Source organism: Rhea pennata, chromosome 23 (assembly GCF_028389875.1).
Source record: "Rhea pennata isolate bPtePen1 chromosome 23, bPtePen1.pri, whole genome shotgun sequence".
NCBI classification, from domain to species: Eukaryota; Metazoa; Chordata; class Aves; order Rheiformes; family Rheidae; genus Rhea; species Rhea pennata.
Window position 1 is genome coordinate 5,271,903 of NC_084685.1, and position 17,834 is coordinate 5,289,736.

Sequence of the window (17,834 nt, forward strand, 5' to 3'; positions counted from 1 at the left end):
ACCCCAGCCCGGTTATGTGGCCTGGGCCTCTCGCACGCCACCGGCCCCTTCGAGCGCCGACGGGTTGCACTGTGCCTGGCGTGGGTCGGGGCCTGTGCAGTGCTGAAGGGAGCGATGCGGTTGCAGCCGCCTCCCCGTGTCCGGTGACACAAGGGGATGTTCCAGCCCCCGCCGCCCTCCGCCACCGGCGTGGTGGGGGCACGCAGGTGTTCCTTGTCACCTGGATTAAGTTTAGCATCCTCGGCAGAGATCAGGCAGACCCACAGCCACTTTGCCAATGTTTTATTTCTCAAAGCCTCGGCAGCACGCCCGCTCCGGAGCCAGGGTGGGCTGCCCTGCTCCCAGCCGGAGCGTGCTGAGCCGGAGCAGCTTCGCCATTGCATTGCAAAGTGTCGCTGTGGCGTCAGTCTGTGCCGCCGGGGCTGCTGCCTTTGGCCAGCGTGCTGGGGTGAGAGGAGCTGGAGCATGGCACGATGGGCTGGAGGGCCTGTGTGGGGCTGGGAGAGTGAGCACGGAGTAGGCAGCTGGCTGGGGAGAGGGACTTGCAGGATGGAGCGGTGGCGTCATGCTAGCTGGTCCTTGCTGTGAGTGTCCAGGGAGGGTCCAGGGCCACAGTCCTGAGGATCTCTCCATGGGGTGGACCAGGAGGCCAGGGCTCTTGGGTGCCGTCAGCCCTGAGGCTCAGCACATCCGGAGCAGGAAAGCTGCAACCAGGCCCAGCGCAAGGGAGACAAAGGCTGGGCCACAGCACGGGGCAGCCAGGCTGACGGGTTGGCCGCGAGTGCTGGTCGCAGGCTTCGTAGTCACAGCATCCGCCCAGCTGAGGGGCTGCAAGAGCAAACGAGAGTCAGGCACTGCTCAAAGCCGAGCTGGAGGGCAGCGCCAGGTGGAAGCAGGACCCCTTGCCTGGCCTCTACTCAGCCCAGGGACTTTATGCCACCACAACAACCCCTCTTTGGGAACAAGGACTTGGCCCAGCACCTCATGGGGCCCTAGGAGGTCCGATCTTGGTGCTACATCTCTCCAGCTCCTGCCAAGATGCTGGCGCAGGGAGCACAAACCATGCCAGCCCCAAAATGTCTTTTTACTCCTGCCTAGCCTCACTCTGCAGGCATCCTGAGGAGCAAATCAGGCAGAAATGACTGCTCAAAGGAGCCTGGGGGCATCCCTGAGCCAATGCTGCCCCCTTCCCTGCAAGGAGATGAGGCATCCTCCTCTCCCCTGGCTGTTTCTCCTTTGCATCACACAGAAATCACCAGCTGCTTCTGGATTTTCCCCAAAGAGAGCAACAAAACGGCTGAGGTTGGAGGGGACCTCTGGAGATCATCAGAGGACACAAAACAAGCTCTCTCCTTGGCGTTGTTTCCCTGTTTCTAGCCAGGTGCCTGTAGAATTTGTCGGGGGCAGAAGGAAAGCAAACATCTCCGCCCCTCCAGACTGCTCTGAGGAAGCAGATGGGGATGTGGGGGTTGCGAACCCCACAACGGAAGATGTGGGATGGAGACACAGGGCTGGTAAGCGCCTTGTGCTAGAAATGAAAGAAGGAGGAGAGACAGCCCCCGTTCCTGGGCGCAGTGGCAGTCAGAGCAGCTCTCCGTGCTGGCAGGGAAGTGGTTGAGGCCAGCCCAGAGAGACCCAACGGTTACCACAAGCAGAAACATTGCAGTCATCCAGACATGATCTGGCAAGATAGCCTAGATGGGAATTTCAGGGTGGCTTCCTTCCCTCTCTAAAGACTTCTCCTTCCAAATTAAGGCATTTACTTAAATCCCTCCTGGCCTAGCTGTGCATGAACTTTTCTCTAGGCGTCTGGATCTTCCTGGAGATCAATGAAATTTTGACGAAGGCAGCAATTAGTTTACATCTGTGAATGGGGCACCACAGTGACAAATGCTGCCTCATCTGCTGGCAGTGGGATGCCAAATCTGCCTGTGCACCTGCACTTGTTCGCCCTGCTCCTTAGCCTGCCGAGTCCCCCAGGGCTGGGCCAGGGAATATGACAGGGTTGCTGCATGCTGTTCTGCCTGATCACAGGCACTCTATCACTACAAGCATTTCTGACTGCAGCTGATGGATTTGCCCAGAGACACAGTGAGACTCACAACATGTAAATGCATCCAGTAGAGCCGGCAACAGATCACATCGCCTGTCGCGTCTGTGACCGACACAAGTCCTAAATGATTTGGGAAAAAACTGTAGAAAATAGTCGCAGGAGCTGCTCTGAATAGCATCACCCTGCCTGAAAATGCAAATTCAAACGTAACCAACTCCCACAGAATGGTCCTCATCCAGGAGAGAGCTGACTTCAACCAGCATAGTGCTGGGGCTTCAAATCAAGCCACCATCAAGTCTCCCAGTAGGAAAAGAAAAATAACCTTCAGCACATAGAGGCAGGAGGAAGCATGCAGCTCCCACAGCCATCTCTGCACTTTGCATGGGCCAGAGGGGCTGCAAGATCGGGTAGCAAGCGGGGAAGCATAGAGGTTACAGATAGGCATTCTGCTGGCAGATCCAAAAAAAAAAAAAAAACATATGGAACTATTTAAAATTTAAAGATCACAGTGCAGAGCTTCTTATAAGCCAACCATGGTTAAAGTCAAAAATAGCTAGTAAGATGCTCTGCTTTCTGGCTGTGGGCAGAAATTCTCCTACTCACTGAACCTTGCAGTCCTCTGACTGCAGGTGCACCCAAGGAAAGAATCCGGCTGGCCTCCCCCACTTTTGGGGGTCTCAGGGCTTCCCTGAGCCATGGGTTTCTCTTACCAAGCAGAGGGTGAGCAGAGCAAGCAGGAGGAGCAGGTGGGCACGCTGGAGGGGCTGCATCATCGGGGCTCGGCGTCCTGGGCGTGTAGCGTGTTGCAATGCTTCCTCATCTGCTTGTGGCAATTGCAGTCAAGGCTTTAAGCACCGGAGCCGCAACTCTGTCTCACCAATCACACCGCTGTGCAGCCCTTCCTGCCCCACATCGTCACCTCCAAGCACGCCTGCCAGCCCTCCACCCTCGCTCCCACCTTTGCCAAGGGGCCTCCAGATCCGAACCCAGGGACCATGTCCTGCAGCAGCTCTTACCCACTGGGGCAATCTCCCCCAGCTAAGCCAAGGGGCTGGTGCAAAGGGTTGCATGGGGATGCCGGTGACTGCAGAGCTGCACCAGAGACCTTCTGGGTGTCTCTTATCTGGAGCCATCAATCTCCATCACCTGGCACAAGACCAGCTTCTGCTTCCCAGTCTGTTCCCAGGATAGTTTCCCTCCCTAGGCATTTGGCATGCCGGAGTGGAGTGGGAGGCCCCAGGGCAGCGGCGCCAGGCAAACGCTGCAAGCCCAGCACCCTGCCTTTGCCGCATCACATATTGCCACCACTGCTCCGCAGCACAAATCCCCACAGGTTGCTTCTCGCTGCGGGGCTTGCAGTCCTGTCCCTCGTGCCCATGTAGGACTAACAGTGCTTACAGGTGGAAAAAAGGGTCACGGTCCACAGGAAAGGTTTGCAAATCAGTTGACATTTCAGTGACGGCCCTGTCTTGCCCTCATAGTGAGTCTCTTTCCCTGCAACTTGGGACAAAACATGGACCCAAGCTGCCAGCTCAAACTGAGGTTACAAGCCTGCGTGACCAGGTGGTCTCATCCAGGTCTTGTTCAACCTCCCCTCTAATTAAAACAACTACAAAACATTTACATGCCGCCTGCTTTTGACTGAAAAGATTTAGCACCTCGTGAACTGCTGGTGTTCAGCTGAGGTGCTGTTATCACCCCGAGGGTGGCATATGTAAAACGCGATGGGGAAATACTGCCAGGAGATAGGGCTAATGCTTCCTTCCCAAGCCCCAGGCAGCTCCTTCCTCACAGAGGCCCTCCGAGCTCCTTCACCCACACAGCCGGAAACAAAAGGGATGCAACTGTATACTTTTTAAGATAGTTCAAAGTAAGTAAATCTACTAAAACATTCTGTATGCAGGCATGAAGCACACCTGTTGCCTTTTTGTTTCTGTGAAGTGCTTCATGTCACAGAGAGCCCGCCACCAGCCTCTGCAGAACCTGAAGGCTCTTCCAGAAGCGGCAGCCAAGCTTCACCTAATTTAGCTCAGTTTTGCAGCTCACGGAAGTGTCAAAACAGACATCTCAGTGCCATAAAAGGTACTAAAAAAAAAGGACACGCTCAGCTCCTCTCAAACTAACGTGGCAGCACCAGGTATCACCCTGGAAAACATTTAAAAACATCGTTAAATGAAAAGAGGTTGAAAAACACAGCGCCAGAGCTTGCTCGGGGGGCCAGAGAGAGGGAAAGGCGGCCCGTGGGGCCCAGCCAGCGTGAGGGCCCGCGGCCGTCCCCGCTCCCGCCCCTCGCGGCGGCCCAACGGCCATTTCCTAACGGTCCCGCCGGGCGGCCTCGCGCCCCGCGCGGCCGCGGCTGAGCCAATCGCGGCGGCTCGCGTCGCCGCGGCAACCGCCTGTAAACAAGATGGCGCCGCCGTGCCGGAGAGTGTGTGTGGGGGGGTGAGTGCTGCGCGAAGGGCGGTGGGGGGGGCCCTCCACCGTGTGCCTCCCACGCGCGGTGTGGGGTCCCCTCCCTCACCGGACACTCTCCCTGTGCCACCCAGTGGGGTGACCCCCAGTAATGCCCCCCTCCATAGACAGGACCCCCCACACACATCCACAGCGTGCCCCTTGCATACACACGGTGACCCCCAGTAACACACACACGGTTTGATCCCCTCTTCTTGCACACAAGGGACCCGCCTATAGCACACCCGCAGTGATCCCCCGCATCCACCCGACCCCCTCCCGCCATGACACGTACACAGTGGTGCCCCCACGCCCTGGTGCTGGCCCCGCTGGGCCTGAGGGCTGTGCCCGGTTCCCGGCTTTGGGCAGGATGGAAGGACATGCTCTGAGCCGCCCCAACGGGACCCTCGCGGCCGGGCGGCAGCCAGCTATGCCAAGCTGTACCTGTCCCGCTATGTTCTGCCCCCCCCCCCCCGACACAGCACCCTCCATCCCTTGCACATCTTGGGAACGTAACTCTGTCTTTGTTCCCCAGACTCTGAAGCTGTCTAATATTTAAAGCATGACTTCTCTTCCCTCTCTGGGAAAGCACCCTAAAGTTCTGCTGCAGCTGTGCACTTCAAGGTAAATCAAGTTAACACTTCTCCTTCACTCTTGAGTCTTGTTTTAGTTTATTTGATACCAGCTGGTTCTTCTAGTGCAATAATCAAAGAACCAATGATAATTATGGTGAGACCAGCAGACTGTCACCCCACTTGCTGTATTGCATATACTGTACAATATAAATTATGGCCATTAATTTGAGTCCCTCTTTGTCTATGATCCTTCGAAAAGTTGATTACTATCAGCTTTCCATGAACTGAATCAATATAGAGGTATTTATTCTTAATTGGAAGTCATTCTGGTTTTGAAAAATAGGGTACTGTGGTTTAATACTACGCCTAACAGTAACAGTCTCAGCAACAATACTGGCTAGAATAAAATTCCCCAAATATCTAATTCTGTTGCCTTCTGGCCCACAGTGGTGCCCAGTTGGTACCAGGAATATTAGACAGTCATGTTTAGCACATGTCTGTATCATGTTTTCCATTTTCCTCGTCTTAAGCAGGGCTTAATGCAACTGCAAGTGCTATCACTTTCACCTTTCCTATACTGAAGCAGTTAGCACTGGCTACATAGCACGGGTATATTGTTTTCACCTTTCTCTGATCTCAGACAATTAACACATATTGCAACTCAAGGATTTTAAGTGCTGCTACAAGGCACAGATTTATTTGTTTGTGTATGAACCCACTCAGCGTAGAAAGCAGGCCATATGGACTGGGAAAACAGATCAATGAGAAAATGTACAGTTTGGGCTTTTTTGGACAGTCTGCAATTACATTTTGAAAATTTGCCCATCAAGCAAATCCCCCAACAGTTACTTAACTAATCTGCCCATTGATTTTATATATTCTCTTCTCTTTTAGAAAAAGGACAGAGGTACCTAAGGACATTGCTTCCACTGGTAAGGCTTTTCTTACATCCTACATGTTTTGCACATGTTGGCAATTGTAGCTCTCTTCCTGTCCTCTGTTTTTCTCTCTCCTACATGTGTCCAAAATCAGATAAGTTACAAATGGTTTCCACATCCTCAGCAAGTCCTAGAACACTTCATCTAGTTTCATCTAGCTTCATCTAGTTTTATAGTTCCATTTTAAGCCATATCCTTCCTATTTCTTGATCTTAAAGCAAAAACTCTTTCCCTTCTTGGTGAAATTCGCTGCTTCTGTGAGATCCACAAGAGTTAATCTCAGACTGTTGTACTGTTTTGTTGAAACAGCTCAAACTTAACACTAGTCTTCCTCACTGTGCAATGCAGGATGCTCTAAACTAGCATCATCACCTCTTTTTGACAGCCCTATTTTGTATTCACTCTTCCCAACTGCTTATATTGCACCTTTTCTTGAGTCCTGTTGGTTAAACGAGCACCCTCATCTGCTTTTTATTTTGAGAGTTGGATTATTTTGAGAGGGACTTCTCTATTTTCCCCTGCCTTCTGTTTTCCACACCATAACCCCTACATGTTCTTTACCTGATATCAGTGAGGTTGTATCCAAAATGCTCACCTTTTTCTTTCTTTCATGCTTTTTGTGTCTCTTCTCAGAAGATGACAGCCTCTCTTCTAGGATAAAGAATCCAGTACAAGGCAGTCTACCTTCTAGTTCAACAGAGACAACACTGAAAAAGAATATGCAGGGTAATATCTCTCAAAGATTAGGGGAAGCTGAGCCATCACAGTTTCTCAGTGACAGTGGGTGGCCTCAACACTCCAGGCCAGGACTCTTTTAGGTGGTCCTGCTCTTATGTACAACAGCATTTTACACAGTGTACTGTTGGTGACACAGCCATCCTCCTTATCAGTCAGGAGCCAAGGGATTTATACAGAGTACCAAGAAAGGACCCCTTGCCCTACCCGCTGTGGCAGAATACAAGTTCTTGTGTGGGGTCTTCCACTCAGAAAATACTGTAACACATTGAGCATAAGATGCCCTATAATGAAAATAAGCCTGTGATACTGATTGCTGTTTTAGAAGGTAGCACATTGTATTTGTGCTTTCAGGTACAGTTCCCACTGACATGGAGCTCATGTCCTCCATGATGCAAAAAATTGCTCTGCTGGAACAAAAAGTAAAGAAACAAGCACAAGAAATCCAACTGAAGGTAAAAATCCTGGCCCATTCGGGGCCTGTTCTGTGCCCTACTTTAACAGTTCAAGCCGCAGTAGCAGTATATCTATTCAGACCTAGTTTGGATGAAGACAAGTTAATCTGTAGTCTACTCTGTTAACTATAGAAATGACCCATTGCAAAGCAACAGAGCAATCGTTACCTGTCCTTGGGGTGGGGAACATGACAGGCCCCATTATCTTGGGCCTGTTACGGTTTTAAGAAATTAATCTCAGGACTCATTCCCTAATATCATTAGCTGTTTGGCTTCAGACTTTTTTTGCTTTTGCTTTCTGAAACAGTAGCTGCTCAGATGACAAGGTCATCCCACAACAGGCCTCTTCACCTAACTGAGTTTTAGAATAAATAGTGTTTTTTTAAGTTACGACTATAGAGATGATAGTTCAGTTTCTAGATTTGTCACTTACTGTAGATCAGACTGAACTGTGCCTGAGCAGGGAGTGTAAGGGCACGAGCCCATATATTCTACAGATCTTGCACACATAGACGAGAAAGGGGTAGCTAGGTCAGCGTGTCCCTTACCTATTATTATATCCCACCCCTCATTCAAGTCTAATTATGGTATTTCTGAGGAGGTAACAGTCTTTATGACCCATCTCTGAGTGTGGTGAGAGTATGTACACCACTGACTCAGTCAGGACCAATTATGCAGACTGTACCTTAATGTTCTGCAAGTAGAAGAGCTAAACATGGTCATTATTTGTTTTGGTCCTGAAGGACAGGAAGATTGCTGAACTTGAGGGGAAGATGAAGACCCTTCAGAAAGAAGAAGGTAAACATTGCTTTGTCTTTAGCACCCTACACCTACCAGTGGGAGAGCCACAGAGCTCCAAACCTGTTCTCTTGCAGTACCAGGAGAACTTCCCTAGGGCTTCTGACCTATCCTTACCTTAAATCAGTTACACACACATACTACCATTTACCAAGGCAGATCCTCACTTCATATGTGCATCTGTTATTCTGTGTTTCTGGTGCAGCACAATACGTTATTTCCTGACCCATTTTGTATGGGTTACTAAGTTTCCATGAACATAGAACAACCACACAGGTATCTAGAGAGGTCAGAGGAAAGAAAATTAAAAAAATGTAGAATTTAAACAGTCTGAAAAAACAGGGCTACTCACAGCTAAGCAAAACCAAAGTTCTGCTTGGAGTCTCAAACAGTTCTTACAGGTCCAGGTTCACTTCTCCTATAAGATAGCCTAGCTCCAAATTGAATCCAGTCTTGAGTGAGTCACTCTGCAGCTCTTGCTCCCCACTCAGTTCCTTGGAATCCAATAACCCTCTCCAGCTGAGCCCAGACATGTTTCCTACAATGGCTGAGCTACCTTATTAGCACAAAGCTGTGGTGAATTCTCTATTTCCTTAGCAGAGAACAAGAATATGCCTGTCAAATGATAAATGGGTTTTGTACCTCATCATACATTGTTCCGGCCATTCAGCCTGGCTTTATGGATCCAGCTTCAATGGACACCTGCTGATTTTTGAATAGGTCCCTTAAGATCAAGTAATCCAAGCGACCTTCATTGTGTAACTGCTAACAGCATCACTTACATCAGCTTCCTGCAGCATAAGAGCTTACCATTATCACTAACATATATTTTAGTCTGTCCACATCTTTCTCAAAAGTTGCAGGTTGAATTGTCAGGGACAGCTCTTGTGGCTTACGGGCTCAAGTTCATTTACAGTACGGGCAGGCTGCTGGGGCATCTGCACTGCATGATATGAGTTATCTGTAGCTCTTCTTCAAGGCTGTGCATAGAAAAAAACCAGATCTTCCCTTTCAGATGCTCCTGACTCATCCAGAGCAGAGGAACTGGAAATGAGGTGCCTTCAATTGCAGACCCAGGTCTGGGAGATGGAGGTGAGACTCTTGCTTTGCTTACCCCAAGCTATCTGCACTTTGACTTGACGTTCTTTTAGTCCCAGGTTGCTTGGTTCTTATCAAGCTGCTGGTTTAATGGTCACAAATCTTCACCTCACACCTCTGAAAAAAAAAGCAGGTTGCATGGGAGCTACAGGGTGGTAGTAGATTTTATTCACAAACGTCTGTGCCTCCTCTGAGTCACATCATTTTGATTCCTAGGGCTATGGTCTTTGCAGCTGCCAGAGCCTTGGGAGGCTACTATATCACTAAAAGTAATTTCATTCTGCCTTTAGTCTGCTGCTTCTGCTCTGTCGGTGAGATTGTCTGTCTGACAGGGCCAAATAACCCATGAGAAATCTTCACTTTCACCTCCCCTTCTGCCACAATCACAACTCAGGCTTCCAGTTCTAGTTTCTGGGGCTCTGTGCCTACAATTCTGGCTTGTTCTCTTCTTTATACAGCGGTTTCTAAATGACTATGGTTTGATTTGGGTTGGAGAGAGTCATGAACAGCTGGAAGATTTAGAATCCTTCAAGGATGAAGAAAAGCTGCCAGCAAGGAGTCTCTGGAAGCCAGGTAAAACACCAGCACCCTTTGTTGAAGCAGCTTTCCTAGCTCTCGCTGTATGCTTAGGAGAGGTACGATATTTCATAGAGAAAATAAGCAGGTCACCAGAACCTGCGATCTTGTACTGGGCTCTTTTCATCAGCCCACCTCAGGGAGAGAGGCATGGAACAATATAACAGAAGCTAGGCCAGGCCAAACGTTGATATTTTATAGGCATATATTTTATAAACACCATTTAGAGGAAGAGGAAAAAGCTTGGTGGCTCAGCCATTTGGAAGAATATCCTCATAGCAGCTGTTTCCTGAAGAGTTGATGTACTCTACATGTTTGAGGCTTGATTCTGCTCTAATAGGAATGACGTAAAATGGGTGGAAAACGGAATCAGATGCTTTGTGTATATAGTAGCTGTAGTAACTTACCGACATTATCTGGCTCCATCAGGGAGCATTGTTTGCCTTTCCTTCCAACAGCCCTGTGAGTGGTTTAATTGGGACCTGATTGTGCTGTATGGGGTCCAAGCTATTTGGCAATAGCTTCCTAGGAAATGCTAATGAGGAGAGAAAAAAAAAACCACAATCTTGGGCTCTACAGCCAATACTGCCTCCTGAACACTGCGCAAGTATTGGCTAGTTATTTCTTCTCTCTCTTAGATGCAGGAACAGATAAGAAAGTGGCAGAAATAACTTTCATGACTTTCAGTTCATCTACTCCTTTTTAAGATTTTTGTTTTTACTCTTATACAGGCCTTTTTCTGTTTACGAGATCTTTGAAAAGCAGAACGGAAAAATATCAAAGGCCCTAGGCCACACCTCTGCCTGCATCTCTGCTCTCATTTCCTCTTCTCATTTCATTCTTCTGTGTCATCCTAACACTTCTACCACTTCACCCTACCACTCTCCACATGCACTGAAACAAACATACTCAGCAATATCCCGGGGAGAGAGCTTCTTTTGAGAGAAAAATCCGCTGGTGGCTTGGAGCAGGCAGCCAGCTGTGTTTACACTGGCATTTCCTCGGCAAGTCTGGCCTGGTCCATTTATCCAATCTAGACAACAAGTTACTCCCTCTGTGCATTTTGCAGTATCACGTTAAGAGACAACACTCATTAAATTGCAAACAAACACATGGAGCTGAATGTGGTTGCAGAACAAGTAGCTGTGGCTTTAGCTGACAGTAGAGTTAACATCAGCTTTTAACAAGTGGGCTGTTTCCCTACTGCCCTGCCCTTGTGGTTTTGCAACACCCATGTAAAACTGCAGCACAGCACCGCAGCAGTGATCTTGCACCACATTTTGCAAACATGTGGAAGGTGAAACATGAAGAGGCAGCCCAAAAATAAATGTACCTCGAATATGTCCACACATGTGGAAACTGCTTAGTTGGCATCTCCTTCCCCTCATAACTCAGCTCCTTCTGCCACAGGTGAAGCAGTTGCTTCAAAACACCAGATTGATTTTGACTTAATTTTGGAAAATGTGAAGGATTTGAATGCATTGGCTGGGGAAGGCATTTCTCAAATCGAGCACATGCCTGGAGGTGCTCGGCTGAGACAGCCAGAATCCCTCCCTCTTACGCTGTATCAGAATGGAATCGTCATGTGCAATGGACCTTTTCGGCCCTACAAGGAACCATCTACGCAGGTATGGAGAGGTCTGTAGGGGAGCTCAGCTTACAGTTATCGTGGTATTCACGATGTCCAAGTCTCAGGGTAGGGAATGCAATAAGGATAGGGCTGGTGAGCTCATCCCAGTCATAAAAAGGAGCAGCTATAGAGACCTCGCAGCCTTGCCCTTATGCTCCCATGATGCCTTTAAAGACTATTACCTGCTTGTATAGTAACTTTTAGAGATGAGAAATCTGGGTCTTTGATGCAGACTCTTCTTCACCACAGTAACACAAGTAGGAGCAGTCCAGGAGGAATATACATTAGTCATGAGACAAACGAAAAGTCTGAGAAATTGCAAGGAGACTCTTACGTTTTGTTTCAGCAATGCCTGCAGGATATCATGGATGGCTATTTCCCTTCAGAGTTGCAGACACGCTACCCTAATGGCATTCCTTTACAGGTAGGAAATGCAAAGTTCTATTCTTCAGCTTTTTGAAAGAAATTTCTCTCTTGACTCTCTAAGAAAAGTGTTCAGATTTCTTCCACTGTCACTAATCTGCTGGATCCTCCCCACAGCAAATTAAGTCTGAGGTTTCTGAACACAGCTTTTAAGCAGCTAAGTTCCCTGCACATGTGTCCTGGGAAAAGGGTAGCTAGAAACAACACCTGCTAGAGCCATACAGGAAATAAGTGAGTATTTGTGCATTGGAACTGAACGGTTTCTCTGCCTCAGTGAATCGTGGCTCGGAACAAGACTTCTGAGAGCCTAGCGGGCTTTGTAGAGGAGAAGCAGCACACGCAGCATCTGAGCAGCTGTGTAACAAAAAAGAGAAGACTTCTCAAGCAGTTCCCCTGGGGAAGCTTTTACAACAGATCAGACAAATGTCTCACAAGGAAGTACAAAAAGTTGATTTTTGCCATAATCTATATGCCTTTGACCACCTGAGGTCTTTTGGCGCTCCACATTTTGATTTCTCAGAAATAGAAAAAAAAAGGGGGGGGGCAGAAAAAGGCAAGAAAAAGAGACAGATAGACCATGTTTTCAGGCAGAAAGCAGGGAAAGAGAAAAAGCCTCAGAGGAGTATAATCTAGGTCTTCCAATGCATCTGAAACAGCAGACACAGCCGGAGGGGTATGCTTACCTACTGCCATGAAGAACGCAGGCCACAACTGCATAGGTAAATATTACTTCATCCAAGCTGAGGTGGTAGGTGTGGTGGCTGGGAAGTCAGGTGGGGGAGGAAGGACTGTTGCTAAGCTGTTGGGCCTGTGGTTCCCTGTAAGCCCTCAATAGCTGGCCAGAACTAGAAGCCACAGAACAGTACTGTAGGCTGGAGTGAATAAAGACACAGAGTTCATCCAACACTCTGATTTGAACAGTCAGGTATAAAAGGGCCATAAACAGAACCCAAAAAGACTGTCTCTTTTTGTGGTGAGGTGTCTCTCCCACACTGCTGGGGGCCTTAGACTAGCACGCTTCCTTCCTTGGTTTGAGAGAGCTCTCTGGCAGCTCTCCCCACAGCTCTCATCTCTTCTCCTGCAGCACTGGCTTAGCCTAACTCCAGTTCTAGTCTGTCAGTAAATCCCTCTCCACTCCCAACCTGCTTTTTTTGCATTACTTTCCACATGGAGAGCATTTCAAGTGAGGAAACCTAAGACACAGAGGGAAGATCAGGCCCAAACACATTTCTTACAGCTTGCTTATGTAGAGAGGTGGCAGCTTTCCTGTGCCTGTCGGGATGGATGAATGACTGTTCTGGGGGGGGGTCTGCATGAGCCATCAGTGAGTTCTGGACTTCAGGAAGCAGCCAGAATTTACTTTTTTTGAGAACCTCTAGGAGCTGAAAACATATTTCATTGAGTTTTGACAGGTGGACCAGTTTCACAGGAACCACCTCTCTTAGTTTCATTTAGAGTTTACAGCTCTTGGTTGTTCTTCCTATGTTTTATTGTGCTCTGATGCAGTGAGAAATGGTTTGGAGCAACAGTCAGATTTGCTTACAGCAGAAGGTCTTAATTCAACAGGTCACTGACAAGAGGGACGTGTTATTTCAGGAGAGATGCCTTCCAGGGAATTTTCCTGGCCGTGGCCAAGTGGTTGACCATTCAAAATCAAGTGAGGTGCAGGAAACCACTGAGATCCCAGGTAAATTCTTAAATCTGCCTGGAAAATCACAGCTAATTCCCAAGAAGGAAAATCGTATCAAAACCTTACCAGGGTGGTTTAGATAGCAAGAAATGAATGTATAGGGTCTCAGGAAGACAATATTTCTGGGTCAAAGCCCTCCACTTGTACCTCCAGTATTGCCTCAAGAGCTGCAAGCTACCCAGCAAGGAGTCCTTTTTAACTGCTAGGTTTTCCTAAAGAATGAGACATGACAAGTCATGAAAGACCATAAGATCAGCAGGTTTCCCAGAACATGCTTGACACTCCTTCCCTCCTCCCCTCTAATTCTGAAAGACCCAGCTCCTTCTAGCTTCATCCATATCAACAGCATCCAAGGATGTCGAGGGACCCGCGCAGACATGGGGAAGTGTAGCTTGCAAACACCTCTTTGATTCCTGTACACGTCCCATCTGTAAAGGCAGATGTCTGTAAGCAGATCCATCTTAACTATTCCAAAAATGGCATGGTTCCTCTTCAAACTTTCAAGGGAGGATATGGTATATATGGTCAGGCCACAGATTCCTTATTTTGCTTCTAAACTCCAGCAATCTGCTTAAGCAGTACCTGTCAGATACTGTCATTGTTTGGAAAACCAAATGTATTCAGTCATATAGACAGAAGACAGCATTAGCTTTGTGCATGTATAACCAAATAATCTGTACAGTTGCATTAGTCATCAGTAACACTGTCATCATCCTATATGTATGTGTGTGTGTGTGTGTGTATAAAAACACTATACTACTCACTTACTGATCTCAAGGACATTCACAAATGGAAGCTGCACTAAATGTTTCTTTTATCTAAGTGGCAAAATATAGTTGCTCTGTGTCAGCATACAGAAAGAAACTGACACCTTCAAATACACCTTCATGAGATGAAAAGTTTTCCGTGTTTGTAAGAACTTTCACAGTTTCACCAGTTTTCCCCATTCAGAGCAGGGCTAACCAAGTTCCTGCCAGTTGCCTGCCCCGGCAGTGTACTGTAATAAATCGACTGCACAGTCACTCACTGCTTATGTTGACAATGAAACATTCAGTGGGCCAGAAAGTGGGACAGCTTCAACAGTGGAGACCAAGAACCACCAGTCTCAGCATAGCTAGAGGAGGTTAGAGCTCTCCCTGTTGGCTGTTCTAGGCTCTTGTTGCACCAAATCAGCATATTCTGATGGAAAATTGTTTGTCAAAAAAGTGTCACATGGACACATTTCCCCTCTGCTCTAACAGGTCCTAAACTCTCACTGGAGCAGTTTTTGAACAAACTCCCCAAGTCCTTGATCCGTGGAGGACAAGTGATCCATGTCCGAGACTCAATCAGAGCAACGCTACAGGTATGAGCAGGCCCTGCGCAGGTCAACAATGTGAGGCTGGCTGCAATCCCTGGGGCTCAGCGCACTGTGCAGCACCAGGCGTATCCTCCTTGGGTCTCACTCAGCTCTGCATAACCTCCTCCTCCCAAATGGGGCTCCACCGGAGGACACGTGGCACCTTGTCACCCACTCCTGGGCTTTTTTGGCACTGCTTTGTCTCTGTGCAGAGCTGGCAGCAGCTGATACTCACTTGTTTGCTTTCAGGGCTCTGATGGGGTGCAGAGCAGTGAAGTGATCCAAGTGGAGACACCTAGGCTGGCTGCCCTGAAGAGGTACCGGCATGGCCCCTCCATCTCTATTACACAGGGCTCTTGTCCTCCTCCTGTTCTGTCACTGCAGGTTTTTTCAGGGAGCTGATCTGAAGGAGTAAAGGGACTTGTCTCTTTTTGCCCCTTCTATCTTCCATCTTAGAAATAAAAAGCAGACCAAGCTGGGGTTTTGGGGGAAGACTGATGATTTTTTTATGGTGACCCTGCCATTATTTACATTTTTAACAAAGACTTCTGTTGTTCAAAATGTTACTTACTCTTAGCTTAAATAATTTTAATAACAGCAAGCCAAGGCTAAGAGTTTGAAACCATCTAAGAAGCCCTTTGGCTTTTTGTCATCAGGCTAAAAAGGAGAATTCTTCCAGGAAACTGATGAGCAAGCAGAAGGTCACACAAACAGCACTTTTCCACTCAGAGTCTTCTGGGCAAGATAGGACCCAAATAGCTAATGAAAAAAAAACCCAAGCAGATTAATTTTAATCAAAAAAGTAGAGCAAAGTACTTACCAAACAGCCCTGATCTAAAATAAAAAAGCAAAAAAAGGTCAGCAACCTTCTTTGCAAAACATTTTCAAGCAGTGAAAGCAAAGTAGCAGCTTGGTCTGTGGGTCGCTCTGTTTGTCTGGAGTGAGACAGGGCTGTGTTGACCCCGTTTCAGCCTTTCCTCGTTTATTCAGATCACCCCGGTGTGCCAGAACCTGTCCAACCCTGCCCATAAAGTCTGCGATCTGCTGGTGGCAGAATCCTTGCTCCTCTGCTAACAAGGTTTTCTGACCTCCAGGGTGAAGACAGCTGAGGAAGCCAAGCCGCCTGCCCCAGATATCTGCACTCTCCGGATCAAATCTGAGACTGGGGAGCAGACGTACATTGTAAAGATGCTCTTCACAGAGACCATAGGGGACCTGCGCCAACACCTCGCCCACACCAGGTAGGCCTAGGACTTCCGCCCCTCTGTGCTCTCTACCCTAGTTTGTCAAGCCCCAGGGAAGGTTACGCAGTTGCTGCTCCAGGCCCTGGAGCTGTGTTTCAAGCAGATCAACATGAGCTGAGCAGGGCTCAGGGTTACAGTCCTAGATGCCAGGAGGTGCCAGGCATCCTCTACTCCTTTGGCTCCCCTTAATGCCAGAGCTGCTCTCTAGGAAATACTGTCAGGGTCAGATGCAGTTCAGAGCATTTAACATCTCACCTCTGCCAAAAAACCTGACGTATCACCAGAGATACGTCTCTCCTGTCCTCTCAAAATTCCCGTCTCACCTGGGCCCACCACTGCCTTCCAGCACTTCCTTCCAGCTGCTCAGCAGCGCTCGCCTGACTATTGCCACTGTTCTGCAAGGTGTTCATGTACAACATGTGTATGTAACACATGTATATAACACACATACATATATATATATATACATATATATACACAGGTGTTAGAGCCTGGGGGGCTACTAAGCTGCAGCCTTCAGCTTGGGTAACACATCAGCTGTGGGACAAACTGTCCTTGGCTCAGCCAACTTTTTCACTCAGTGCACTCAATGCTGCCCAAAGGATTCGCAAATACTTTAGGAGGCAGTTCTGGGCACCTGAGGGGACCCATTTATTGTGGTGTGTAGCCGTGGCCTCCGTTTGAGGCCCATGATGAGCTCATCACTGTTGGAATGTAAGAGTGTCCTTCCCTGCTGCAGCTGTGCAGGCTGAAACGGCTGCTCTGTGTTTCATTGTTTGCAGTTAGGATGAGAAGTCCTTTTTCTGCTTGGCCTGCACTTGTAAAAGTCTCTCCCTCTGCTCTTACATAACCGCAGCTGGATTAGCTAGGGCATCGGAGCAAAACCTTGGGGGATCCTGTGCAGAGGAAAAATTGTGCTGTTCTTTCCTAGGGGTGGAGACTCCGAGTCATATGAAATCATCAGTACCTTTCCCCAGAGGGTGTATGTGGACAACTCCCAGAGCCTGCAGGACTGCGGCCTGATCCCTAACGCCTCCTTGCTGCTGCGTGAAAAGACCCCTTCGAACAAGGGGGGACAGGGCTGCAAATAGCTCAACAGCTTCTAGCACGACGGTTGCTGTTCCAGCTGCTCCTCCTGCCAGGACTGGGCTGGTCTCTGCAAGAGGAAGGAGTTGCCTTGCACAGTTAGCTAAATTATAACCACCCCTTGAGCAGGGGATAGAGAAGAGGGTTGTCTTTCTAGATTTAGTTTCATTGCAGTGTTACCTGGGGCAGCGCGAAGAGCTCCAAGGCACCAGTTTGGCCTCTCCCTTCAGCAGAGGCAGCACATGCCAGGACCAGTCCTGCTGCCTTGCAGGCAGGTATTAGGTGGACTCCAGCACATTGGGGCATTTCTGTCAGGTGGAGCTCAAACCAGAGGCCTGGTTGCTCACCTCTCTTAAAGGTTATATAGGCTGATCTCTGCTCAGGGAAGGCTGCCAGCTTTATACCGGTACTGGGCAGTTACTTTGCTGGACTCGGGGATTCTCTAGCAGCAATTGTATCTGGGCAGGACAGACAAACAGCTCAGGTCAAGTCTGTTTTCTGCATACAGCTGCTCCCCAGATTTCAACTGCACTTACACCACGAGAGAAACAGGCTCAGTTATATATTCAGCAGTGAAGCTAAACCACAAGGCCTCAAGCCCTTGTAATGCTGGGACTGGGCCAGACTCATTTCAGCTAGGAGATCCTACTACTGGGTTTCCTGTACGTGAACAACTCCTTCCGTTGGACAGCCCCCATACCAGTGGGGCTGAGGCTCACAGTCCACAGCCACATGGAGCCAGC

General features: G+C 48.5%; 1 protein-coding gene and 1 long non-coding RNA gene across 2 annotated transcripts; one reads left to right on the forward strand and one right to left on the reverse strand.

Annotated features, from left to right (window-relative positions):
* Positions 1-267: 267 nt before the first annotated feature.
* Positions 268-2,872, reverse strand: LOC134150379 (uncharacterized). Its single transcript, XR_009960635.1, has 2 exons — positions 2,764-2,872; positions 268-828 (listed from the first exon to the last, which is right to left on the reverse strand). It is a non-coding gene; the product is annotated as an uncharacterized LOC134150379 (long non-coding RNA).
* Positions 2,873-4,460: 1,588 nt separating this feature from the next.
* On the forward strand, positions 4,461-17,194 carry UBXN11 (UBX domain protein 11). The gene is given in 15 exon segments (XM_062594362.1): positions 4,461-4,495; positions 5,974-6,011; positions 6,651-6,743; positions 7,107-7,207; positions 7,951-8,005; positions 9,021-9,097; positions 9,562-9,676; positions 11,090-11,307; positions 11,656-11,733; positions 13,299-13,419; positions 14,664-14,767; positions 15,011-15,078; positions 15,856-16,002; positions 16,937-17,052; positions 17,055-17,194. Coding segments are annotated over 15 exon segments (1,506 nt in total).
* Positions 17,195-17,834: the final 640 nt, after the last annotated feature.